The sequence below is a fragment of the Triticum aestivum genome, chromosome 4D (genome assembly GCF_018294505.1).
Source record: "Triticum aestivum cultivar Chinese Spring chromosome 4D, IWGSC CS RefSeq v2.1, whole genome shotgun sequence".
In the NCBI taxonomy this organism is placed as follows: Eukaryota; Viridiplantae; Streptophyta; class Magnoliopsida; order Poales; family Poaceae; genus Triticum; species Triticum aestivum.
In genome coordinates this window covers 509506186-509534151 of record NC_057805.1, presented here as the reverse complement: position 1 = coordinate 509534151, position 27966 = coordinate 509506186, and the positions used below count along the sequence as shown (strand labels likewise).

Below are 27966 nucleotides of genomic sequence, written 5' to 3'. Positions count from 1 at the left end.
AAGCGGGTGCAGTAATATGATATATATGGACGTCAATGTAATGCTAGTAGCAATCAGGGTTAACATTTGAAGAAAGAAAAAAGCGCCACCTCCGGGCGTATTTCTCTTTCGTACGTGTTCCCTGGCCGCAAACTGAAAGCTAGCCAACCAACCTCTTCCCTCATGTCTGCCACCATCGCAACGCCGACGCCCCTCCAACTCCAAATCCGTGTGGCACCAGATGCCCCGCGAACACGGTGGCGCGCGACCACCTGCAGGGCGAGGCCGGCGTCGTTGCCGGACGCGCAGGTGGTGACGGGAAGGAAAGGGGTGAGTGAGTACGTGGAGGCGGCGCAACAGCTGACGCGGTGGCCTGACGGCGGGCCTCCCAGGTGGTTCTCGCCGCTCGAGTGCGGAGGCGCCGGCGGGCGCATCTCCGGCGCTCCGACGCTGCTTTACCTGCCCGGTACGAGCATTCCATTTCATCTCTGGTTGCCTAAATTAGATGGATATGTAATTAGGCATCTGCTTGGCTGTTTAAGGGTGCGGCAAATAACTTGCACTTGAACTAACCCGCAGAAGGAAAAAGAAACTTGTGCCTCCGTTTGTTCAAAAAAAGACAGAATAGTACAAGTCACTCTTTTTACTTTCCAATCTTGCAGGAATTGATGGAGTTGGTTTAGGTCTGATCCGGCACCATGAGGCGTTAGCAAAGTAAGAGTAACGAGACGAAATATACAATAGCTTTTTGTTCATTACTTTTCACTAGAAGAACAATTGCCTTGATTATATCCCCCGCAAAAAAAAATTAATTATATATCCTGCTATATATGTATAGGATCTTCGTTCTATGGTGCTTGCATATACCCGTCAAAGACCGAACATCCTTCGAAGGTATGTGTTTTTCATGTGGATTTTTCAGAATCTAATAAACACATGCACATTGTGCGTTTTCTTTAAGATTTAAGAAAATATTTGATGTGCCTCTGTATAAAAATTTCGCTTAGTATTCATGCCAACTACCAGTTAGAATGAACTACATAGGACCGAGCTAAGCGTAGACCTTTTGCAACTTTATCTTTGGAATTGGTAACTGAATTACTTCGTGTAACTGCAAACAAATTAGGAAATACAAAAGAAGTAAAAAATTCATAACATGAAAATAATACTCCCTCCGTCCCAAAGTAAATGACCCAACTTTGTACTAACTTCAGCACAAAGTTAGTAGGAAGTCGAGTCACTTATTTTGGGATGGAGGGAGTACATAGCATTGTTGAGGAAATCGTTAACTGGTAGCTGCTCAATTAATCGGCCGACTTATCAATCTATCGGCTACTCGGTGACCCTGCGAGTAGGGATTAATTGGCAAGTTAACTGATTAATCGGGTGAATTCTTGAACAGGGCTACATAACAAATTGACCACATCAATAGCCATACAGGGTGTGTGCTCGAGTTGTCGACGGTAGGGCGGGTGTAGAGTTATGGGGAAATCATGATTCGAAGCAGGCCCTAATTAGGTGTTATTTGAGCAAACTAGACCGGGGAAATGATAGGAATAGTACGGTTTGTAAGAAGAGGAGAACAATTTCACCATTAGTTCATATTAGTGCTTCTAGACTTGATCTATACTAATATTTTGTAACAACATATTTTTTCTTAACAACATATTTTTTTTCTTATAAATGAGGTACTCCTATTTTGAGCAAATATAAGATATTATAGAAAGCTCTGAAACTTACAGATGAATACAGGACTAGTTGAGTATGTTGAGAGGACAGTCAAATTAGAGAGCTCAAGGGCACCAGACAGACCAGTTTATCTTGTTGGAGAATCTATTGGGGCATGCATTGCTCTCGCCGTGGCGGCACGAAACAGAGACACTGACTTGGTGCTGATCCTAGTCAACCCAGGTATCGGTACCTTTAGCGCTGGTTCTTATATAGATCTCTCCATTCAGTGATAACTCCTCTGTTGTACTTGTATCACATCTTGCAGGGACATCTTTCCATAAGTCAAAATTACAGTCTCTCTCGGCCTTCTTAGATTTGATCCCTGAGCCTTTCCATTTGAACAGCCCAGAGTTCTTGAATTTCCTCACAGGTTTTGCTCTACTTCTACATGGAAAAACCGATGACATATTACATGGATAGATAGCTTCCTTGGTTAAAATAGGAAATATGTGTAATTGTAAAACAAAAACAAAAAAGTGCATTTTTAGTATTTTGATGTACTTTTACAAAATTTACAACAACCTCCCAATTGGAATAAGATAATATTAGAATTCTTGAGTTGTATCATGAAAGAAAGCAGCGATCATGATGTGTATCCACTGATCAGATTTTAGTGCTTTTAGAGAACTTCATGCAGATGCTGTTAACTTTTATTGGACGTGGTACCTATCTTGAAGAAGGTGGTCAAGCATTGTCAGAGGTAAGCACTATTTTGAGGCTTTCTTATCATTTTCTTACATCATAGTAGGTGTTTTGTTTCATCTATGATTTTTTTAGACATAGTTCATCTATGATTGGATTTAGCATTCTATTTGATAAGTCTTTGTATGTCACAGTCTTGATGCCACTTCTATGTGCTTCTTTCTGCAGTTTCTAGTTGATGTTCTGCCACGTGAAACAATTGTTTGGAAGTTGCAAATGTTGAGAATAGCGTCATCATTTGTCAATTCTCGTTTACATGCAGTAAGAGCCCAAACTTTGGTGCTTGCTAGGTATGTGCTTCAATCGTCACTGACGAAACGTAGCCATAATCTGTGAAGAGATTGTCCTCTTGAATATTATTTTCCTTTTTGAACATACAAAATGAGCATGCTTGAGGAACTCTAAAATAAATAACAACATTCTTAGAATTTTCTTTACCTCATAATACCATGTCATTTCCCCGCAAAATAATAATAATACCGTGCTATTAATGAGGGATTGAAAGTAGCATAGCTGTTCCTCACTCAGAGAACGTTGAGAAGAACATAGTTGAGTTTTCAAATGGTTTACGTGGACTGGATGTCACATTCAGCACTTCTATATTTTAAACATATTATGCTCATTTAGACTGGATCTGAAGTGGGCGCAATTTTTCAGTGGGTACGATGTACTGCTGCCAAGCCGCGAAGAGGCTCAAAGGCTCCAAAGCATGCTTGAGAACTGTAGAGTTCGTCATTTCAGGGATAATGGCCACACAATTTTGTTGGTAAGACAACTAAATATGTCTATCATCTAAATCATACTCCCTCCCATCCAATACAAGTGTTGCAGTTTTGAACTAAGCTTTTTTTTCCGAGTAGTTTTGAACTAAGCTTAGTTCAAAGCTGCGACACTTATTATGGATCGGAGAGAGTATTAGGTTTTTGAAGTGTATAACTACTATAGGAAAAGAAACGTATCTATACATGATTATATGATACCCTAGGCAGTGGTGAAGCTAGCCCCCTCCCCCCTCCCACCCCAGTGGGATCTTGGGCTAGCTCCATCACTAAACCTAGGGAAAGGGGAAATTATCTACAGGACACTTTGAATCCCACTAGATGGAGGCTCCCTGCAAAAGAGCAAGCCAATTTAGGACGCAGAAGCCACAGTTTGTGAGGATTAGTAATCCATTGCACTCCTTGAGTTCATTGGAGCCTTGTAATATCTCCTGATATCAAATTATCGATACCAATCATTCAACATTAGGGTTATTATCTTGAGGGTGGCCCAACCTTTCCAAGTCTCTACCTCCTTGGTGAACCAATTGATTACCGCCATCTGTTCCGCTTCAATCAAGCGGGCCTGCCTTCAAACCGACCTCGTAGGGGTAATTGATGGCGTGACAGGCTTGCAACCTTGGTGACCCATGCCTGGGTAGGCTCCAAAGCACCATAGTAAGGAGAGAGAGAGAGAGAGAGAGAGAGAGAGAGAGAGAGAGAGAGAGAGAGAGAGAGAGAGAGAGAGAGAGAGATGGATATATAATTCTTGCTTGTTTATTCTCTGGATGGAGGCGTTCAGCTTATATAACATTCTTACAGAGGGATAAAACTACAATGGTAAATAAAAAAGGGTTAAGAGGATAAGCCTCGTGAAACTAAACTAACAAGGTAATCTTTTAGAGTTCCTTATCAATTTGTTAACAACGTACCCCAGTTGCGGCTTCTCCCGCAGTTGCAAGGTGATCTAATGCAGCATGAGGGCATCTTTAACCGAACTCCTCAAATGCCTCCTAAAAAGTGTTCCCTACTGAACTCCTAAAGCTTAATTCCCTAAAATATTTTCTTTGCCAATTCTTCAACATTCCGGTTTACATACTTCACTTCAATTAGATATTTGCACACTTATTAAGTCCAAACTTGATTTAGGTTCACGCAATTCATCAATATTATAAATTGAAGTTTATAAAATTAGTTATTCAAATTTCAGCATATGAAAGGGTCTGAATGAAAGCACAACAATCAAGTGCTATGAAGTGCCCACAAGTGCTCAACAAGATAATCCTGAAGCTGAGTATGAACTTGTCGGTTCTCGATATTTTGATGCGCTGCGAGAATATTTGTTTCTTGTTTGCATTGTGTTCCGATTCAACAGGATCCCCATTGGAGATACACCAAAAGTTATCTGGCATGCCTCTCTCATCCTTGATGATCATGTTGTGCAAGATGATGCAACATGACATGATTTTCTAGAGGACCCGTGGCTTCCATTGCTGACAGGGTCACGGATAATCACAAAGCGCTATTGAAGCACTCCAAAAGCTCTCTCAATGTCCTTTCTTTCCAAGTCTTGACGTGTTACAAAGCGGGATCTCTTGTTGCATACGAACATTGCGGCGAAGTCGAGGTTAATGCGGGTGGATGTCGGGGCTGAGGGGACGGTCTACAAGCATTAGATAGCTTGATTCTCCTTGAAGCCTTGCTCATGCGTTGCCAAGCAATCCGGCCATGGCTGAACTTCGTCTTTCGGAAGGTCATCGGCGTGGTGGCGATTCCGGTGCCCTTTAGCTCAAGCAGGCAGTCCATGCCATCGTGCTCCTCTGGGTATTTTGATTCCGATGAAACGAAGCTCCTTTTGAGCAGCTAAACCAAATGAAATTTCGGCTAGGTGTGGCTCAACTCCTTAGAAGTGAATCTTTTGAGGAGTTAAGCCCTTTTATGAGTTTGGCTAGAGATGCTCTGACTGTGGGGACGATGTTTGATAAGTATGTCCCGGCATGAAAAAATTACTACTATTTGCATAAATTCATATTTTTCTGTGTGATGAAACTTATGACCACTGTTAATTATAGTTTTGAGCATCTTTGAATCATAACTGATAACTGCCCAAAACATTTGACAGGAGGGGGGATTTGATATAGTGACCACCATTAAAGGAGCCGGATACTATCGCCGCTCTAGCCAGACGGACTTCATTGCGGATTATCTGCCGCCGACTCCCAGTGAGCTCAAAAAAATTCTTGATTCTTTCGGGTACCATTTCTCGTCGCTGACTTCTTTAGCTACCTATGTTTTTTTAAGACTATTATTGGTTACAATTAATTTCTGGAACTTTAGGATCTTAAATTTTGCCAACTTGGTGATGCTGTCAACACTGCCTGATGGGAAGATAGTGAGGGGACTTGCAGGCCTACCTGAGGAGGGTCCTGTTGTGCTTGTTGGATACCACATGCTCATGGCACTTGAATTGGTACCTCTGGTTGCAGGAGTGCTCAGTAGCACTGGAATCAACTTGCGAGGCTTAGGCCACCCCTTCTTGTTCAACAAGTATTCAGAGCAGCTCTTGCCAGAGTCGTCTCTCTTTGATGTTTGTCGGATCTTGGGTGCTGTGCCCGTTACAACATTCAATTTTTACAAGCTTCTTTCTGAGAAGCACTTTGTGTTGCTATACCCAGGAGGTGCACGTGAAGTTCTTCATAGGAAGGTATAAGAATTTAAAATATGCAGAACCATGTGGCAATTGGATCGGTTCCCATAGGACTCCATATCCAAATTAGTTGTCGTGGAAACAACCAGTAGTGAAAATGAAAAAAAAACACTACTTATCATGGAAAAGAGAGCATGAATCGAAGTGTGTATACTTGTCTGAGGTAAAGTGCTTTCCAGGGAGAGGAATACAAGTTGTTTTGGCCGGAGCAGCCTGAATTTGTGAGGATGGCGTCGAGGTTCGGAGCAAAAATAATACCATTTGGAGTCGTTGGAGAAGATGATATATGTGACGTAAGTGTCAGCATAGCTGCCAATCTGCATTGACAAAATATGTGATCATTCTTTGTTGTCATTCTCATTCATCTATATAATAGAAAAATGTTCTCCTCAATATAGTTTACAGAAGATGGTAGGGAACATAGGTTGTATAGTCTGTCTATGTTAAGAAGTATCAGCTTACCATTTCAGGTGCTGTTAGACTACAATGATCTTCTGAAGCTTCCATTTTATGACATCATGGACAAGAAGCTAAATAAAGATAGTGTGAAGCTCAGGTATGGTGCTCATATGCTTGAAATTTTAGTTCAGAAGCTGAGTACTATTCTATGTTTTGCACAAAAGAATTCACAGTTGTTGATTTACCTTGTGATTTTAAAGGGCTGATTGTACTGGAGAGATACAAAATCAGCCAATTCATCCGATGGTGGTTTTGCCAAAAGTACCAGGGAGGTTTTATTTCATCTTTGGGAAGCCTATTGAAACAAGAGGTACATATGTAAAGAACTTCACTAATAACCTCTGAATATTGGTTTGACAGCGCTACATGAAAAGCTACATCTCTCTATTCTTATTGAATAACTATCGGGTGGTCAGTGCATTTGTGCGGCAAGACTTTCTGCACAATATTTTTGAAAACAGATTTCCTGCATAATATTTATTATCTTTAGGTTTTTGCAGCCATTATTGTTCAGATGTATTTTTGTAAAATACTGTTCATATGTATATGCTCAAATAATATTAGAACGGATTAACTATGACAGAAAAATACGACAAACAAAATAATTATATTTTAAAATATTTCTATTTGTTATAATAGCCAAAGTTAGAAAAGTTTGTATTTTGCATTTTGTTTTCAATCGTGTTTTGCTCGTTTCATCAATAGGGAGGGAGATGGAGCTAACAGAAAAAGAGAACGCCCAACACATGTATTTGCATGTCAAATCTGAAGTGGAGAACTGCATCAAGTATCTGAAGGAGAAACGAGAAGAGGACCCCTACAGGAGCATACTACCCAGGCTTCTCTACCAGGCGGTTCATGGTCATAATGCAGAGATACCCACATTTGAATTGTGAACCCTGTGTTGTTCACTCCCAGAATATGTACTATAATTATATAGGATCTGTTCTTGTACCCTTGATTTTTACTATTTGTAAAACTGTTTTGCCTTACCAGAATTGTTCATTGATATTTGAGCAGTAACATGGAAATAAATCTTTAGAAAAGGAATTGAAATGGCAGCAAACAAAAATTTCCTTTGTAACAACAATAATTTCGCTGGTGGGGCGACTCCGGAGGCGCCCCAGCCGCCACCAAAAAAGCAGGCTAACATCGCTGGAATGCTTCATCTTTTGTGTTTCAAGTGGTGACTTGTTCTTTTGTTTGTAGCTCAATATTGCACAAAACTTGTTTCGAGGAGAAGACAAAACGACCAAGAAAGGCAAGGTTAAGAAAGGGAGAGCATTTGTGTTGCCCCATTGCTACGATGTGTTCAAGGACAAAGAGAAATGGGAGAACCGTGATGGCCTAGAGGTGCCAAAGAAAACCAAGACAACTATTGATGTGGTCTTAGATGATGATGATGAGGCATCAAGTGGTGGCGGCAAGAGGAGCCCTACACCGAACTCGGTTGCCTACTGCAAGCCAAAAATACCAAATAGAGGTAAACAAGCAAAAGAAGCATAGGCTTTCGGTGTGCCTCACATGCCTTCGCATGATGCCGTTGGAGATAGTGCGAACACCGTCCGAGTTTTCAATGACGATAGGGCGCTTGAAGATGAAGAAGAGGAGGAAGAAGATGGGGCATGATTGTTGATATTTCATTCATTTGTGTGAACTTATTTGTCATTAACTTGCTTGTGGTTAGGTGATTTTGAACTATGCCATGAATTTGAACTATGCTATGTTGCTCAAGTCATGATTTGCATATTTTTTATGTTTGAGATCATCTTGTTTCATATTGTCAAATTGGTATGTGTTATTTTATATTTGTCAAGCGCCGGCTGGGCGCGCGCTGGATTTTACCTCGCCTGGTGAAGCACTACAACGGCGCGCTAAATTTTGCAGTGCCTGGAAAAGCAACCATCCTCCCCGCGCGCTAAAACGCTATTTCCGCGCTGCAAATTTTTTTTAGCGTCCCACGCTACCGCGCGTCTGTTGGAGATGCTCTAAGAAACATGAGCTCCCAAGGTTCACATGAATGAATGAAACAAACTAAAAGACCATCACTTGTTGCAAGCTAGTATAATGTTTTGTTCCATGAGAATCCGAGAGACTAAAAAGGTCTTGAATTAATTTATTCCATCTCATGGATTCTGCATGAAGAAGCCAACACATACGTAGGCAAACAAAGTAATACAAGTAAGAAGAGAGATTACAAATAAATCAAGCAGCTGCTGCCTCCCTTCTCTTGAGGTTGACCATGATCCCGTTCCGTGTGTGCAGAACGATGGAGCTTCCAGGCATGACAGCATGACCTTCCACCAGCTGGACCTTGAAGTTGTATATGATAGAAGCAGCTATCATCTTCATGCTGCCTAGGGCAAGGTCCTTCCCCACGCAGCTTCTGGGCCCGGCGTTGAAGGCCGGGAACTTATATCCTGGCTGGTGCCGGAGGCGGCTGCTCTTGGATAACCACCGCTCCGGCCTGAATTCCGCACAGTCCTTGCCCCATATCCCTTCAAGCCTCCCCATGGCATAGAGCGAGAAGACGATCCTTGTGCCCTTGCTTAACCTGGTACCATTTGGAAGGACGTCGTCGTTGACGGCCTCCACCTCCTCGAATGGGGACGCCGGGAAGAGCCTGAACACATGCCGGTCAGAATTGAATAAGATGGGAATGGGATACATCGTCTTGTATGACTTAGCTTTTTGCTAGCGTGCTACTTTATGTGTGTGTTGTGGCTGTGTGCATCTTAGTTATGCAGAGGCCGGGTGTAGCTCACTATAATTGTATCCCTCGATGCTATATTTTGAGTGAATAAACCCACCCTTTTATCGAAAAATCTAGAGGAGGGGAAAACACCTGAGTGTCTCAAGGAATGCAGCTTGGAGGTAAACAGCCTGCCGGAGCATGTCACCGTCCAAGACGGACAGGCTTCCAGCGGGCATCGTCGTGCTCTGCAGCTGCAGCAGGGCCGTGATCTCCTCGATGATCCTCGCCTCGACATGCGGGTGGTTGCACATCATGTAGAAGAACCAGGTGAGTGTGACAGCAGTGAGGTCCTTGGCGGCGAAGATGAAGCCCAGCACCGTGTCACGCAGGAACTGGGTCTTGTGCTGCTCGCTCATGCTGGGATCCATGGGCCACTTGATGCACATGGACAGCACGTCTCCCTCTTCTCCCTGCCCCTGCAGGAGATGTGCCTTCCGTTTGGCGATCTCCTCGTAGATGTGCCGGTCAATCACCGCCCTTGCACCGGCCATCTTCTTCTCGCTCCCGACTTTGAGCGCCCTCAGGAGCTTCCACAAGCTCCGTGGCACCGTGTGCCTGAACATCACCGCCTCCTCCGCCGTCTTGGTGGCTTGGCCTAACGCAGGGATGGGGAGGGACATGGACAAACCGTCAAGGTCAGTCGCGAAAGCGCTGGTGTAGGTAACGTCAAGCAGGAACCTCATGAAGACGCCCTCCAGCTCGACCTCCGACCCGCGCCTAGCCATGCCCTCCAGGTAGGGCAGCAAGGTTGCGCCGGCCTTGGTGGTGATGGTCGACATGGAGAAGGTCCTATAGGCACGGGAGCCAAGGATGTGCATCGCCATATGCCGCTGGTACTCCCATGACTCGGAGTCGGACACGATGATCCCATTGCCGAGGAAGTCGAGCATCTCGGCGAACTCACCGCCTTTCGGGTAGTTGTTGAACTTGGCGCTCAAGCAGTGGTTGACCGTGGCTGGGTCGCAGCTGAGGAAGAAATCCATGTCGAGGAACCACGGGCCGGTGAACATCAAGTTGCACCCGGCCTCGTGGAGGGCATGTGCGAATTTGTCATGGATGTGGTGCCTATTCCTCACCAGGAAGGGGAGCATCCCAACCACAGGCCACTTCACTGGGATGCCGCTCTTTTGGCAGCGCAAGATGAGGCGCAAGAGGGATAGGCACAGGTAGGAGACGATGGCTAGCAAGACCTCAGGGTAGGACACGAGCAACTCCATGGCCATGCTTGCTTGCACGAATGAATGAACTATAGCTACTCTACACGAGATACGAGATGATGCAGCTAGCAACCGATTAAGCTTTCACTCCGCTCTCTTATCATGTCCTCTTTTTTATTAATATTGATAGGAGATGATTACACCACGGTCCTTGCACTCTCGGGCGTGTAACGGGATGGTCCTCGGACTCGCGGAATGCTTCACTACACTCCCCAAATATGCGAATACGCTCCATCTGACACCACGAGCAAGCCACCCACTCAGACTGTGCTTCGTGTAACACGGATAAGAGTTTATATAATTTCTCAAATCACTCGCCTTCAGCAGCACCATAATTGGTAATTGGCCGGTTAGGAGCACAGCGTACCTCCTTTTGTATCTTCATTCAAGCGATTTTCCTGATGCATAATCTACCGGTTTTAATATTGTTTTATGATACAAAGTTTGTGTTTATATTTTTTTTCATGAAAAATTATTTTTACATATAAACAAAAATATTAATGCCTATTTTAAAAATGTATTGTATTTTCATTATCTTGTACCTTGACGAGGTAAACAAGAATGTTTTTCTAAAATTTATGTGGATTTAAAAAGAAGAAATGTAACGAAAAATTTATACATCTTCATTCACGGCAACAAGCACACGCATAGCTATTATGCCTCCTCATTATATTTTTAAAATAAATTTATTAATTAGAGCCGTGTATTTTGAATAATGTTCTGTCTGGTTATAGAAGATGGTTATTGCCCAATTATATGCCCAACTACCTTTTTCCAAGTTTATATTAATTTTTTATTTTTAGCTTTTCCCATTGAAAAATAAATGTAAGAAAAATTTACTCTAACTACTAATACACCATTCTTGTGTATTTAAAATCTTCGTTGTATGTTCATTGTTGAGTAACTTCAAGAGGTAAACATGAACTTAAAAAAAGTTACGTGGATTTTAAAATAATGTATCTTCATTCAGGGGCACAAGCATGCAAAATTATTGTATATATTCACTATATTTTGTTTAAAATGAACAATCATAAAATAATTGAAGCATTTTCCGAAAACATTTTGAACATTTTTCCAAATGCACAAGCACTTTATTTGCGTTTCATGGGAAATTTTGTTTCTCTTATTTTTTTTTTCAAATGCGAAATATAAAAATAAAAATGAAACCTGAAAAAAAGATAAAAAGAAAATCACTACGAAACGAACCTCAGGATAGTTGCCTGGAGAGGTACGTAAATGCTATATATACGCTTCTTGTCACAAATGTCAACAAAGCGGAAGTAGAGCTTACGGTTATGATATGTGCGGTTTGCAGAAATCAACCGGACTTCAACCAGAGGTCTCAAGTACGAATTTCCATCTCATACTTTATTTTTCTATTCTTTCTCTCTAGCATACTGACATGTGGGTCCCACATTTCCATGAGTTAGAGGACAGTCGTAGTACACGCCAGAGAGTATAAGGATCGTAAGTGTAATTATCTCAGTAGATAGAATGCCGTTGTACTCTCCCACGTTCTCACTGCTTTCTCTCATAAACTGTATATATGTAAGCCCGATGCATGAATACAAGCAGTGTGAGTGTTGCATAACTCAACTCACAAGGTCTCCGGGATTAGAATCAGATCGTTTTTCTTCTCGTGTCTTGGCGGCTCGAACCCTGGCCGATGCCAGGAGGCCAATCTTCTAGCGCCGTCCTCTGGCGGCCCCCCTCCGCCGGCGACCTCGGTCGTCGGTGGTGAGGAGGGTCGCCGGATCCACGCGCGTGGATCGTTTTTACTCTCTTGTAGTCTAGGGTTTTAGGCTGTTCATCATATTGGCTTCAGCGGTGACGATAACAGCACTGAATAAAGATTCTTCAGATCTATTCCTGACGAGGCCATCAGTCCTATGGTTGGGGATGAATTTGGAAACCAGTCTTTTCAAGCAAGGATGTCGTGGCGGCGGTGGCATCCTCATGGCAGACCTGTGTCCTCGGGCTCCGCCGTTGCGACGACGTTTACTCCTGCGTCAGCATTTGGAAGACGGAACGTCTGCTGGGTTCGTGGTTTGTGGATGGCAGGTATGGTTTCCTCCTTCGGCGTCTTAGTCGTGGTGGGTGTCAAATCTGGAGTTTGATGGCGTGTCCGGGGTGTTGCCCCGATCTGATTCGTTCAACGGTAAGGGCTTCACTTTTGATGAGCCACCTTGGAGGTCCGCAAAGCTGCATATCAGTGATGGAGCCGCATCGAGCTTGGGTGAGGAGTTGATCCGTCATTCTTTTCTTCGGTGGCTGCTATATATGGTGGTGTCGGAGGCAGGTGACGGGCGTTGGTGTCAAGCTCGGAGATGTTGTACTATCTTTTCAATTTTGTCATGTCAATTCTTACGTGACTTGTACTTTGCTTTTTATAATATGAATAAGACACGTATTACCATTGAAGAAAAAGAGCAGAGATGCACACAAGTTCGAATCTTCATCTCAGACTTTATCTCTAGCGTACTGACATGTGGGTCCCACATTTGTACTATTTGCTTGCAATACATGGGCTGGGCTGTTGGGAACAGCGTGAGATGTAGGCCATATTGCAGCATATTGTCATATTTGAGAAGCATTCCACGAGTTTGAGGATCATCGTGTTACATGCCGAAGAGTATGAGGACCGTAAGTCGGAAATCCGTTGGTGCTTCTGGGACCGCGCGCTCCTGCCACCGGAAAAAATGTTTCAAAGTGTGAAAAAATTCCAAACAAAAATTCGATGCATACATTTTGACATTATTTGTGTGCATGTCAAGTTTCGGATAAAACCGACATTTTTTGTGGCTTGTGTAAAAAGACAAAAAAAAAATCTTGTGAAAAGCACTTTTTACCATCGGATTTTGCCTTTTTTACATGCGACACATAACTTGTCGGTTTTTTGCGAAACGACTTTGTAAGCATGTACAATAATGAGATGTACACGTCAAAATTTTGGTTGGAATTTTTTAACATTTTAAAATATGTTTAAAACATATTTTAAAATTCAGGAGCGGACGCTCCCATGTGTCAAAACACTACTCTCGTAAGTAAGTGTAATTATCTCGATAGATAGAAACCAGAAATGCACATGATGTGTTTTCCATTTTGAGGTTGTACTAGATGCACATGATGATGTAGCGTTGGTGCCCACATGGACAGGATGAGGTGATGTACAGTCTCATAATTACGTCCAACCGTATACAGTCTCCTTACTACTAAGAGCATCTCCGGCCGTTGGCCCCCCAGACGGCGATTTTACGCGCCCCCTGGAGCCAGCTGGCGCTAAAATCGGCGTGGGGACGAGCGGCCAGGGTCGCCCCCAGACGTGTTTTTTTATTTTAAAAAATTTGAATTCAGCAAAGTTCGGCTAAAATTCAGCAAATTTGATATTCATATTAAACATGTTCGGTGTTTTACATAAATTATTAAAAAAAAGTAATCTAAGGGGCGAAGAAGCCGATCAGCGCGGCGAAGTCGCCGACGTCGCCGCCGTCCTCATCGTCGTCGTCGGCCTTCTCCTTCTTGATGGCGCGGCCGCCCCTGCTGGACCCCTCCCCGGCATCTCCATGGCGGACAGGCGGTGGCGGCGCGTCGTCGTCGTCGTCGAGGACAACGATGCCTCCCTCGTCCCGGCCACGGCGACGAGCTTCGAACCGCGCGAGGGCGGCGCACTGGTGCTCCCTCTCTGTCTGCAGCCAGTCGTCGCGCACCCACTTGAGGGCCGCTTCGTCGTCGAGCGCCTCCTCCTTGACGCCGCTGGTGAGCCCGGGCTCCGTCTTCACAACGGGGAGCCCTGGCTCCGTCTTCACGACGGGGAGGCGTGGCTCCGTCTTCGGCTTGACGAGTCGGGGAGGAGCCGAGGACGAGGCGCGGCCCCCGCCTTCGTTGATGACGATGCCGGCCGAGCTGGTGCGCCGGCCGAGTGGGGTCTCCGCTGCGGGCTCGGCCTTGACGCCGAACACCGCCGGAGAGCCGGAGGAGTGGGAAGAGGAGTGGGAGGAGGAACGGGACGAGGACGACAAGCCGGAGACAAACCTCCTTGGCATCCATTGCCCGGCTTCGTGGCGGGGCACCGGAGCGACGGCCGGTCCTCGAGGGTATGTGAGCGGCGGGTTGTTGCCGCCCTCGAGGTGCGCGAGAACCTCGCAGAGCGTCCGGCCGGGGACGGACCACCACAGGCGTCGCCCTTCGCTGTTCCACCGGCCGCCCGCCACCACCGGTCCCCCGTTGGTGAAGGCGAGGCGTTGCTCCTGACGGCGCTGGAAGTACGCCGCCCACGCCTCGTGGTTGTCGGCGGCGTACTGCAGGGAGGCGCGCTGCTCCTCGGTCAGCGACGACTGAATGCGGTCGACCTCGCCGGCGAAGTAATCGGGGCGCGCGACGACGTCCGGCAGGGGGGGGGGATGGGGACGCCTCCGGCGCTGAGCCTACATCCTGTCGGCGCAGCGCGCATATCTGGAGGCGCCGGAATGTTCGCCTCGAAAAGCAGGTGCGCCTCCCACGTTTGCAGCGAGCGGCGGCCGAAGCCGTTGGCCGCCGCTCCGTCGCCGGGGAACCGCTCGCACATTGTTGTGGATGGGGCTGGGAGAGAGGAGAGGTTCGTCCGCGGCGGAGAGAGAGACTGAGAGGTTTGTCGGCGGCGGAGAGAAAGACCGAGAGCACGGCGTTTGTGGCCAACGGCAGGGGGAGGGGGGCGACGCTTTTTATAGCCGCCGGGGAGGCGTGTGTACGTGGGGCGGGAAGTCAAGCGGCGCCGCGCTGCCCGTGAAGAGTCGCCCCGTGAGGAATCAATGGAAGGCTGACCGGCAGCAGCCTTGATATTGATTCCCCGCGGGAAACCGAGGCGTTCGCAGGACGACGAGGCGAGTGTCGCTGACTCGGCGGGCCCGGGCTCTTTCGCGCCAAAACCATTTCACCCGGCGCCCCCGAGCACCCCCAGCGCGCCGGGTTCGGCCTGGGTCCGCCGGCGCCGAATTTGGCCCGAGCAGGCGAAAATTAGGCTTCTGGAGATGCGGCTGGGTCGATTTTTGTGCGCCGGCGCGAAAAAATCGCCTAGAAAGAGCGTGTTAGGAGCTCGGCTGGAGATGCTCTAATGTCTTCTTCCTCAGCGCGTCAGAATAATGTTGGAGAGCACTTTATTTTCCTGTCACCACACAGAGAGCAGAGCACTTTATTACCCTGTCTGCTCTGGGGCCCCGCACATGTGACATGCCCTTGCTACGGACAAAACAAATTTCACTCCCGATTAGATGCCCCTGCGCCGATCGGATTTTTACTGTGTCTCTTACACTTTTTTTTTAATAAAAAATCATAATGGTTAGCGTCCAAGAGCACGCACATCCTTTTAAACATACTCCCTCCGTTTCAAAATACTTGACTTCTATTTATCAAAAATGGATGTATCTATATACTAAAACATATCTAGATACATCTATATTTTGACAAATGGAAGGCATGTATTATGAAACGGAGGGAGTAGTTAGGATGCACGACAAAGTTAAAAGAGGGACACAGTGGCAACAGTAAAGTGGTCATGTGAGACCGAAACTATGCATATGTAAAAGGTGAGGGTTTGCCTGATTGAAAGATTACGTTGTTATCCATGTTGAGTAAAAAATCTCACTCGCCACTCGCTTCAACGGTTCAACCACATACAAACCGCCGTGAACAACATTCGATACTTTGTTCGGTGTAGCATAGTGTTTGAAATATATCCTAGATACAATAATAAAAGTATTTTTTTTCTAACTTCATGATTAATATTTATATTCTGTGCTATAACTGTTATGGTTCTCAACTCTGCAAAAACCAAGAGGCTCAGAGGAAACCTCATGTGCACATGTAGAATTATAAATGGTAAAGTAGAATCCTAGTATTGCCTCTAATACGTACAGGTTCAAGTGTTACATGATGGCTCTGTTGTTTTTCTGATCATGGGCATAGTTAAGTGTAACGATGTTGGCGACAACTTTGAAGGCACGATGTTAAAAGACACTCGAGTTGAATTGAATCAATTGATTGTTATACTATGAGATCATTTTCTTTACAGAAAGATACAATACAATTGGTGCAACATTGCAAGTACCATACCTTGAACTTGGATCTGGGAAGCCATTCACCCCTTTTCCACCACTAGGCTATGCCTTAGTCTGCACTATGAGAACATTTCACCACTGGTTGATAGTCAATAACACAAAAAAAAGTTAACATATGCGTAGTTTCTTACACCATGAGAGTATCAAGTGTCTTCATACCAGATAATGTACTTTGGGGTTGTTCTAATGTCAACCGTAACAAGTTGGTCATAACGGCAACTTACATATACATCCGAAAAGTATGACAAGGTACTTGATAGCTCGAGATTGAGATTTTCTCCTCCGAAGATGGTGAGACATTCTTAGGGCCTTGTTGGTGTGATGGTAGCCATCATTGTCTGGCCATACACATCGTAACTTTCTCACAGGGATACCGGACACAGGAACAAGAAAAGGAACAAACTGATAACGAGGAAATTGGCATAGTGATCATGTGTTGATTCATGAGGATGCCGATATATCTCACCTCTAGTTTCGTAAAGTACCGCAAGCAAAAGGAAGAACACATGGCAACTATATGTTTACTCGAATATCATTCGTGTGGGTCTGGTGTCAATATGGATGCCCACGGTCCCGCTATTGATGGTTGATCGAAAGGAGTTTTTGGTCATGTCTGTATTTTGTCGAACCTGCAGGGGTCAGACACTTAACGTCTAGTTGTTTGTTAGAATGAAAGCGTTTTGCATAGTTTCAAAAGTGTTTCAGATGTTCCCTAAAATGTTTTGGGAGGTCCCGAGAGGGTCCTGGAAACTTCTGGTAGAGTCTAGAAGGTTACGAAAGTTTCCGGATAAATCCAGAGAGTCCCTTGTCCGAGGACATCTTGGCTGGGCCAAGGGGTAAGGGACACGAGGCCCAGGCCGGTGCACAAAGGGGCTGCTTGGATGGAAGGGCTAGACGCCAGGGTCTCTAGCGTTTACCACTGGCCTAGATGCCAGAACCCATGGCATTTATGGAAATGCCAGGATTCATACCGTTTGGTGTTGGAGTTCGAAGAGGACTCTTCCCCCTTATCCAAACTGACTTTGGGGAGGCCCCCTCCCGAAGTTGTGACCTAAGGCTTCAACCTATAAATACAAGGGCAGGGGCAACCCCTAGAACACACCAAAATCCTTGGAGGTTACCTCGTTGCTACCCTGCGCCCAATTTCTCTCTCATGTCTAGTTGATCTAGATGTCAACAATGCTAGGCTACTACTCCCTCTAGTTTTGTAAGTGGTTCTAAGTTCTGGACAACAATGCTCTGTTGAACCACTACTTTGGTACATGTTCCACCCGTAGAGAGGTCGTGCTTTCGTTCTTTATTCGAGGGAGAAAATTCTCATGGGTGGGAGGTTGTAAATCCTAGCTGTGGGAATCTGCATCAACAGATCTTCACCAACTCTTCTTCCACTACTACCCCGAGTTGGTAACGATCTGATCTAAACCCTATGCATCTTCACAGTGATCCTAGGAACTTCATCCGTAGGCCAACCTTTTTGTTTTCTAGTACGGTTCCCAACAGTGTTTTCAGAGCAATCTATGAGTGGATGCAGGTTACAATCTAGAACAGATGTATTGTGTGCGTCTTGCACCTAATATTTTTCGTAGTAGATTAGACATCTTGCTAAAATATTGAGTAGTAAATGAGTTCTAAAATTTGTGTGAATAGTTTTCTAATCTTGGTGACATTGTGCAAACTTCCTTACAAAGTTTTGGAAATATGTAGTCCATCTATGTTGCTCTTAGTATGCTAGTTGACCAGATCAAAGAAATGCTTCAGTTCTTTGGGTTTCACATTATTCAAGAAAGATGAAATTCTACAAAACTAGGGGCACGAATATTTGATCTAGATGGGAGTCATGCATATTGATGAAGTTTAGTATGGGGATAAAGATTTTAAAGTAAGTCTCTAACTGCATACACATCGGAAAGTTAATCTAGTGACATGAATAATCCCATTAATGATCAACGTTGGTAGCTAGTGATTATTTGGAAACCCTAGAAGCCACGTAATTTTTTTTCATAAACCGATTAGAGGCATCTAACTTGATTTTGCAGGTTACATGTGATGTGGTATAGCCTTCGTCATATTGATGAGATTTTGTATTAGATGTCTATATCTTGTAATGTTTTAAGTGACGTGTGTGTCACAGTATGACAGGATGACTGAAGCCATATGATTGTCACTTTAATGACCTACGTTTTAACTTTGATGTAATGCAATTTTATTTAGTACCTATAGAGATGAAAGTGATAAAATAGAGATTACATACAGTGGTGGAATGCTTGCGAAGTTGTAGATGAAGACAGAGAAGAAAAGTTGAAGAAACTGCGGCCATGACAGTGACTTTTGAAATTGGTAACACAACAACATTTTCAAGGTGCCACAACAAGCAGTTTTTACAGAAATCTTTTTTTTGTTAAAACTATTGTCACAGGGCCAATAGCTCCTGTGCGACACATTTGAGGTGAATTGGCAAGAGTGCGACGTTGTTCGAGCGAATGGCTATGGTGCGACAATTTTGAGCAGGTAAATAGCCCACGCATGACATGGCTGTTAAACTCAACTGATGCCCTCGTTAGCTATTGGGGGCTGGACCCACCACTTATCCACGTAAGCGCGGGACCCACCACTTGTCTATTCGCGGAACCCACCTCCTCGTAGCTAGAAGAGACGAGCGCCCGTGCCCGTCCGCCCGCCGCCGCCCATTCATCCCCTTCCCCAATCTTTCTCTTCTCCGGCGACCTAGCGCAAATGTCTACCTCCTCCGCCACGCACTCAAATGTTGGAAATATGCCCTAGAGGCAATAATAAAATGGTTATTATTATATTTCCTTGTTCATGATAATTGTCTATTGTTCATGCTATAATTGTGTTATCCGGAAATCGTAATACATGTGTGAATACATAGACCACAACATGTCCCTAGTGAGCCTCTAGTTGACTAGCTCGTTGATCAACAGATAGTCATGGTTTCCTGACTATGGACATTGGATGTCATTGATAATGGGATCACATCATTAGGAGAATGATGTGATGGACAAGACCCAATCCTAAGCATAGCACAAAGATCGTGTAGTTCGTTTGCTAGAGCTTTTCTAATGTCAAGTATCATTTCCTTAGACCATGAGATCGTGTAACTCCCGGATGCCGTAGGAGTGCTTTGGGTGTACCAAACGTCACAACGTAACTGGGTGACTATAAAGGTACACTACAAGTATCTCTGAAAGTGTCTGTTGGGTTGACACGGATCGAGACTGGGATTTGTCACTCCGTATGACGGAGAGGTATCTCTGGGCCCACTCGGTAATGCATCATCATAATGAGCTCAAAGTGACCAAGTGGTTGGTCACGGGATCATGCATTACGGTACGAGTAAAGTGACTTGCCGGTAACGAGATTGAACGAGGTATCGGGATACCGACGATCGAATCTCGGGCAAGTAACGTACCGATTGACAAAGGGAATTGTATACGGGATTGATTGAATCCTCGACATCCTTGTTCATCCGATGAGATCATCGTGGAACATGTGGGAGCCAACATGGGTATCCAGATCCCGCTGTTGGTTATTGACCGGAGAGTCGTCTCGGTCATGTCTGCATGTCTCCCGAACCCGTAGGGTCTACACACTTAAGGTTCGGTGACGCTAGGGTTGTAGAGATATTAGTATGCGGAAACCCGAAAGTTGTTCAGAGTCCCGGATGAGATCCCGGACGTCACGAGGAGTTCCGGAATGGTCCGGAGGTGAAGAATTATATATAGGAAGTCCAGTTTCGGCCACCGGGAAAGTTTTGGGGGTTATCGGTATTGTACCGGGACCACCGGAAGGGTCCCGGGGGTCCACCGGGTGGGGCCACCTATCCCGGAGGGCCCCATGGGCTGAAGTGGGAGGGGAACCAGTCCCTAGTGGGCTGGGGCGCCCCCCTTGGGCCTCCCCCTGCGCCTAGGGTTGGAAACCCTAGGGGTGGGGGCGCCCCACTTGGCTTGGGGGGCAAGCCACCCCCCTTGGCCGCCGCCCCCCCTCAGATGGGATCTCCAGGGGGCCGGCGCCCCCCCAGGACCCCTATATATAGTGGGGGGGAGGGAGGGCAGCAGTACCCTAGCCCCTGGCGCCTCCCTCTCCCTCCCGTGACACCTCTCCCTCCCGCTTGCGCTTGGCGAAGCCCTGCCGGGATCCCCGCTACTTCCACCACCACGCCGTCGTGCTGTTGGATCTCCATCAACCTCTCCTTCCCCCTTGCTGGATCAACAAGGAGGAGACGTCGCTGCTCCGTACGTGTGTTGAACGCGGAGGTGCCGTCCGTTCGGCGCTCGGTCATCGGTGATTTGGATCACGACGAGTACGACTCCATCAACCCCGTTCACTTGAACGCTTCCGCTCGCGATCTACAAGGGTATGTAGATGCACTCCTTCCTTCTCGTTGCTAGTAAACTCCATAGATGGATCCTGGTGATGCGTAGAAAATTTTAAATTTCTGCAACGATCCCCAACAGTGGTATCAGAGTTAGGTCTATGTGTAGTTTCTATGCACGAGTAGAACACAAACTTGTTGTGGGCGTAGATGTTGTCGATTTTCTTGCCACTACTAGTCTTATCTTGTTTCGGCGGCATCGTGGGATGAAGCGGCCCGAACCGACCTTACACGTACGCTTACGTGAGACAGGTTCCACCGACTGACATGCACTAGTTGCATAAGGTGGCTAGCGGGTGTCTGTCTCTCCCACTTTAGTCGAATCGGATTCGATGAAAAGGGTCCTTATGAAGGGTAAATAGAAGTCGGCATATCACGTTGTGGTTTTACGTAGGTAAGAAACGTTCTTGCTAGAAACCTATAGAAGCCACGTAAAAACATGCAACAACAATTAGAGGACGTCTAACTTGTTTTTGCAGCATATGCCTTGTGACGTGATATGGCCAAAAGGATGTGATGAATGAAATATATGTGATGTATGAGATTGATCATGTTCTTGTAATAGGAATCACGACTTGCATGTCGATGAGTATGACAACCGGCAGGAGCCATAGGAGTTGTCTTTATTTTTTGTATGACCTGCGTGTCATTGAATAACGCCATGTAAATTACTTTACTTTATTGCTAAACACGTTAGCCATAGAAGTAGAAGTAATCGTTGGCGTGACAACTTCATGAAGACACGATGATGGAGATCATGATGATGGAGATCATGGTGTCATGCCGGTGACGACGATGATCATGGTGCCCCGAAGATGGTGATCAAAAGGAGCAAAATGATATTGGCCATATCATGTCACTATTTGATTGCATGTGATGTTTATCATGTTTTACATCTTATTTGCTTAGAACGACGGTAGCTTAAATAAGATGATCCCTCGCAATAATTTCAAGAAAGTGTTCCCCCTAACTATGCACCGTTGCGAAGGTTCGTTGTTTCGAAGCACCACGTGATGATCGGGTGTGATAGCTTCTAACGTTCGAATACAATGGGTGTAAGCCAGATTTACACACGCAATACACTTAGGTTGACTTGACGAGCCTAGCATGTACAGACATGGCCTCGGAACACGGAAGACCGAAAGGTCGAGCATGAGTCGTATAGAAGATACGATCAACATGAAGATGTTCACCGATGTTGACTAGTCCGTCTCACGTGATGATCGGACACGGCCTAGTTGACTCGGATCATGTTTCACTTAGATGACTAGAGGGATGTCTATCTGAGTGGGATTTCATTGAATAATTTGATTAGATGAACTTAATTATCATGAACTTAGTCTAAAATCTTTACAATATGTCTTGTAGATCAAATGGCCCACGCTAATGTTGCCCTCAACTTCAACGCGTTCCTAGAGAAAACCAAGCTGAAAGATGATGGCAGCAACTATACGGACTGGGTCCGGAACCTGAGGATCATCCTCATAGCTGCCAAGAAAGATTATGTCCTAGAAGCACCGCTAGGTGACACACCCATCCCAGAGAACCAAGACGTTATGAACGCTTGGCAGCAGCGTGCTGATGATTACTCCCTCGTTCAGTGCGGCATGCTTTACAGCTTAGAACCGGGGCTCCAAAAGCGTTTTGAGCAACACGGAGCATATGAGATGTTCGAAGAGCTGAAAATGGTTTTCCAAGCTCATGCCCGGGTCGAGAGATATGAAGTCTCCGACAAGTTCTTCAGTTGTAAGATGCAGGAAAATAGTTCTGTCAGTGAGCACATACTCAAAATGTCTGGGTTACACAACCGCTTGACTCAGCTGGGAGTTAATATCCCGGATGACGCGGTCATTGACAGAATCCTTCAGTCGCTTCCACCGAGCTACAAGAGCTTTGTGATGAACTTCAATATGCAGGGGATGGAAAAGACCATTCCTGAGGTATATTCAATGCTGAAATCAGCGGAGGTGGAGATCAAAAAGGAACATCAAGTGTTGATGGTGAATAAAACCACTAAGTTCAAGAAAGGCAAGGGTAAGAAGAACTTCAAGAAGGACGGCAAGGGAGTTGCCGCGCCCGGTAAGCTAGTTGCCGGGAAGAAGCCAAAGAATGGACCCAAGCCTGAGACTGAGTGCTTTTATTGCAAGGGAAGTGGTCACTGGAAGCGGAACTGCCCCAAGTACTTAGTGGACAAGAAGGCCGGCAACACCAAAGGTATATGTGATATACATGTTATTGATGTGTACCTTACCAGCACTCGTAGTAGCTCCTGGGTATTTGATACCGGTGTGGTTGCTCATATTTGTAACTCTAAGCAGGAGCTGCGGAATAAACGGAGACTGGCAAAGGACGAGGTGACGATGCGCGTCGGGAATGGTTCCAAGGTCGATGTGATCGCCGTCGGCACGCTACCTCTACATTTACCTACGGGATTAGTTTTAAACCTCAATAGTTGTTATTTAGTGCCAGCTTTGAGCATGAACATTGTATCAGGATCTCGTTTAATTCGAGATGGCTACTCATTTAAATCCGAGAATAATGGTTGTTCTATTTATATGAGAGATATGTTTTATGGTCATGCCCCGCTGGTTAATGGTTTATTCTTAATGAATCTCGAACGTAGTGTTACACATATTCATAGTGTGAGTACAAAAAGATGTAAGGTTGATAATGATAGTCCCGCATACTTGTGGCACTGCCGTCTTGGTCACATTGGTGTCAAGTGCATGAAGAAGCTCCATGTTGATGGACTTTTAGAGTCTCTTGATTACGAATCATTTGACACGTGCGAACCATGCCTCATGGGTAAGATGACCAAGACTCCGTTCTCCGGAACAATGGAGCGAGCAACCAACTTGTTGGAAATCATACATACTGATGTGTGCGGTCCAATGAGTGTTGAGGCTCGCGGTGGCTATCGTTATGTTCTCACTCTCACTGATGACTTAAGTAGATATGGGTATGTCTACCTAATGAAACACAAGTCTGAGACCTTTGAAAAGTTCAAGGAATTTCAGAGTGAGGTTGAGAATCAACGTGACAGGAAAATAAAGTTCTTACGATCAGATCATGGAGGAGAATATTTGAGTCACGAATTTGGCACACACTTAAGGACATGTGGAATAGTTTCACAACTCACGCCGCCTGGAACACCTCAACGAAATGGTGTGTCCGAACGTCGTAATCGCACTTTATTGGATATGGTGCGATCTATGATGTCTCTTACCAATCTACCGCTCTCATTTTGGGGCTATGCTTTAGAGACTGCCGCATTCACTTTAAATAGGGCTCCGTCGAAATCCGTTGAGACGACACCGTATGAATTATGGTTTGGGAAGAAACCTAAGCTGTCGTTTCTAAAAGTTTGGGGATGCGATGCTTATGTCAAGAAACTTCAACCTGAAAAGCTCAAACCCAAGTCGGAGAAATGCGTCTTCATAGGATACCCCAAGGAAACCATTGGGTATACCTTCTACCTCAGATCCGAAGGCAAGATCTTTGTTGCCAAGAACGGGTCCTTTCTGGAGAAAGAGTTTCTCTCGAAGGAAGTAAGTGGGAGGAAAGTGGAACTTGATGAGGTGATAATCACCCCTTCCGAACCGGAAAGTAGCGCAGCGCGGGAATATGTTCCTGTGGTGCCTACACCGACTGGGGAGGAAGTTAATGATGATGATCATGAAGCTTCGGATCAAGTTACTGCTGAACTTCGTTGGTCCACAAGGACACGTTCCGCACCAGAGTGGTACGGCAACCCTGTCCTGGAAATCATGTTGTTAGACAACGGTGAACCTTCGAACTATGAAGAAGCGATGGCGGGCCCGGATTCCAACAACTGGCTTGAAGCCATGCAATCCGAGATAGGATCCATGTATGAAAACGAAGTATGGACTTTTACTGACTTGCCCGATGATCGGCGAGCCATAGAAAATAAATGGATCTTTAAGAAGAAGACAGACGCGGATGGTAATGTGACCATCTATAAGGCTCGACTTGTCGCTAAGGGTTATCAACAAGTTCAAGGGGTTGACTACGATGAGACTTTCTCACCCGTAGCGAAGCTGAAGTCCGTCCGAATCATGTTAGCAATTGCCGCATTCTATGATTATGAGATATGGCAAATGGACGTCAAAACGGCATTCCTTAACGGCTTTCTTAAGGAAGAATTGTATATGATGCAGCCGAAAGGTTTTGTCGATCCTAAGAATGCTAACAAGGTATGCAAGCTCCAGCGCTCCATCTATGGGCTGGTGCAAGCATCTTGGAGTTGGAACATTCGATTTGATGAGATGATCAAAGCGTTTGGGTTTACACAGACTTATGGAGAAGCCTGTGTTTACAAGAAAGTGAGTGGGAGCTCTGTAGCATTTCTCTTATTATATGTGGATGACATACTATTGATGGGAAATGATATAGAGTTCTTGGAAAGTATAAAGGCCTATTTGAGTAAGTGTTTTTCAATGAAGGACCTTGGAGAAGCTGCTTATATATTAGGCATCAAGATCTATAGAGATAGATCAAGACGCCTCATTGGTCTTTCACAGAGTATGTACCTTGACAAGATATTGAAGAAGTTCAATATGGATCAGTCCAAGAAGGGGTTCTTGCCTGTATTGCAGGGTGTGCAATTGAGCACGGCTCAATGCCCGACCACGACAGAAGATAGAGAAAAGATGAGTGTCATCCCCTATGCCTCGGCAATAGGGTCTATTATGTACGCCATGCTGTGTACCAGACCTGATGTAAACCTTGCCGTAAGTTTGGTAGGAAGGTACCAAAGTAATCCCGGCATGGAACACTGGACAGCGGTCAAGAATATCCTAAAGTACCTGAAAAGGACTAAGGATATGTTTCTCGTATATGGAGGTGACGAAGAGCTCGTCGTAAAGGGTTACATCGACGCTAGCTTCGACACAGATCTGGATGACTCTAAGTCACAAACCGGATACGTGTATATTTTGAATGGAGGGGCAGTAAGCTGGTGCAGTTGCAAGCAAAGCGTCATGGCAGGATCTACATGTGAAGCGGAGTACATGGCGGCCTCAGAGGCAGCACAAGAAGCAATCTGGATGAAGGAGTTCATTACCGACCTAGGGGTGATTCCCAATGCGTCGGGCCCGATGACTCTCTTCTGTGACAACACTGGAGCTATTGCCCTTGCCAAGGAGCCTAGGTTTCACAGGAAGACCAAACATATCAAGCGTCGCTTCAACTCCATTCGTGAAAGTGTTCAAAATGGAGACATAGATATTTGTAAAGTACATACGGACCTGAATGTAGCAGATCCGTTGACTAAACCTCTCCCTAGAGCAAAACATGATCAACACCAGAACTCTATGGGTGTTCGATTCATCACAATGTAACTAGATTATTGACTCTAGTGCAAGTGGGAGACTGTTGGAAATATGCCCTAGAGGCAATAATAAAATGGTTATTATTATATTTCCTTGTTCATGATAATTGTCTATTGTTCATGCTATAATTGTGTTATCCGGAAATCGTAATACATGTGTGAATACATAGACCACAACATGTCCCTAGTGAGCCTCTAGTTGACTAGCTCGTTGATCAACAGATAGTCATGGTTTCCTGACTATGTACATTGGATGTCATTGATAACGGGATCACATCATTAGGAGAATGATGTGATGGACAAGACCCAATCCTAAGCATAGCACAAAGATCGTGTAGTTCGTTTGCTAGAGCTTTTCCAATGTCAAGTATCATTTCCTTAGACCATGAGATCGTGTAACTCCCGGATGCCGTAGGAGTGCTTTGGGTGTACCAAACGTCACAACGTAACTGGGTGACTATAAAGGTACACTACAGGTATCTCTGAAAGTGTCTGTTGGGTTGACACGGATCGAGACTGGGATTTGTCACTCCGTATGACGGAGAGGTATCTCTGGGCCCACTCGGTAATGCATCATCATAATGAGCTCAAAGTGACCAAGTGGTTGGTCACGGGATCATGCATTACGGTACGAGTAAAGTGACTTGCCGGTAACGAGATTGAACGAGGTATTGGGATACCGACGATCGAATCTCGGGCAAGTAACGTACCGATTGACAAAGGGAATTGTATACGGGATTGATTGAATCCTCGACATCGTGGTTCATCCGATGAGATCATCGTGGAACATGTGGGAGCCAACATGGGTATCCAGATCCCGCTGTTGGTTATTGACCGGAGAGTCGTCTCGGTCATGTCTGCATGTCTCCCGAACCCGTATGGTCTACACACTTAAGGTTCGGTGACGCTAGGGTTGTAGAGATATTAGTATGCGGAAACCCGAAAGTTGTTCAGAGTCCCGGATGAGATCCCGGACGTCACGGGGAGTTCCGGAATGGTCCGGAGGTGAAGAATTATATATAGGAAGTCCAGTTTCGGCCACCGGGAAAGTTTTGGGGGTTATCGGTATTGTACCGGGACCACCGGAAGGGTCCCGGGGGTCCACCGGGTGGGGCCACCTATCCCGGAGGGCCCCATGGGCTGAAGTGGGAGGGGAACCAGCCCCTAGTGGGCTGGGGCGCCCCCCTTGGGCCTCCCCCTGCGGCTAGGGTTGGAAACCCTAGGGGTGGTGGGCGCCCTACTTGGCTTGGGGGGCAAGCCACCCCCCTTGGCCGCCCTCCCCCTCAGATGGGATCTCCAGGGGGCCGGCGCCCCCTGGAGCCCTATATATAGTGGGGGGGAGGGAGGGCACCAGTACCCTAGCCCCTGGCGCCTCCCTCTCCCTCTCATGACACCTCTCCCTCCCGCTTGCGCTTGGCGAAGCCCTGCCGGGATCCCCGCTACTTCCACCACCACGCCGTCGTGCTGCTGGATCTCCATCAACCTCTCCTTCCCCCTTGCTGGATCAAGAAGGAGGAGGCATCGCTGCTCCGTACGTGTGTTGAACGCGGAGGTGCCGTCCGTTCGGCGCTCGGTCATCGGTGATTTGGATCACGACGAGTACGACTCCATCAACCCCGTTCACTTGAACGCTTCCGCTCGCGATCTACAAGGGTATGTAGATGCACTCCTTCCTTCTCGTTGCTAGTAAACTCCATAGATGGATCTTGGTGATGCGTAGAAAATTTTAAATTTCTGCAACGATCCCCAACATCAAAATGGCGACAGTATGGACCAGTGCTGCTCACAAGGTGCCCTGACTGCCCACGCCCAGACCCTCTTAA

General features: G+C 45.8%; 2 protein-coding genes across 12 annotated transcripts; one reads left to right on the top strand and one right to left on the bottom strand.

Annotated features, from left to right (window-relative positions):
- Positions 1-57: 57 nt before the first annotated feature.
- On the top strand, positions 58-7386 carry LOC123099152 (acyltransferase-like protein At3g26840, chloroplastic). 11 transcript variants are annotated; one of them, XM_044521304.1, is made up of 14 exons: positions 58-445; positions 642-693; positions 818-873; positions 1732-1890; positions 1976-2080; positions 2325-2410; positions 2581-2702; positions 3070-3178; positions 5293-5423; positions 5508-5874; positions 6057-6170; positions 6348-6433; positions 6537-6646; positions 7042-7386. In XM_044521304.1, exons 1-14 carry the CDS (start codon positions 163-165, stop codon positions 7230-7232), a joined length of 1971 nt encoding a protein of 656 aa, XP_044377239.1. In that variant the 5' UTR covers positions 58-162; the 3' UTR covers positions 7233-7386. The 11 variants fall into 11 exon arrangements, with proteins under 11 accessions (XP_044377239.1, XP_044377238.1, XP_044377237.1 ...); XM_044521312.1 differs by having other exon boundaries at positions 59-445; positions 2334-2410; XM_044521303.1 differs by having other exon boundaries at positions 2334-2410; positions 5293-5874.
- Positions 7387-8432: 1046 nt separating this feature from the next.
- Positions 8433-10389, bottom strand: LOC123100698 (noroxomaritidine synthase-like). The gene is made up of 2 exons (XM_044522583.1): positions 9182-10389; positions 8433-8959 (listed from the first exon to the last, which is right to left on the bottom strand). Exons 1-2 carry the CDS (start codon positions 10312-10314, stop codon positions 8542-8544), a joined length of 1551 nt encoding a protein of 516 aa, XP_044378518.1. The 5' UTR covers positions 10315-10389; the 3' UTR covers positions 8433-8541.
- Positions 10390-27966: the final 17577 nt, after the last annotated feature.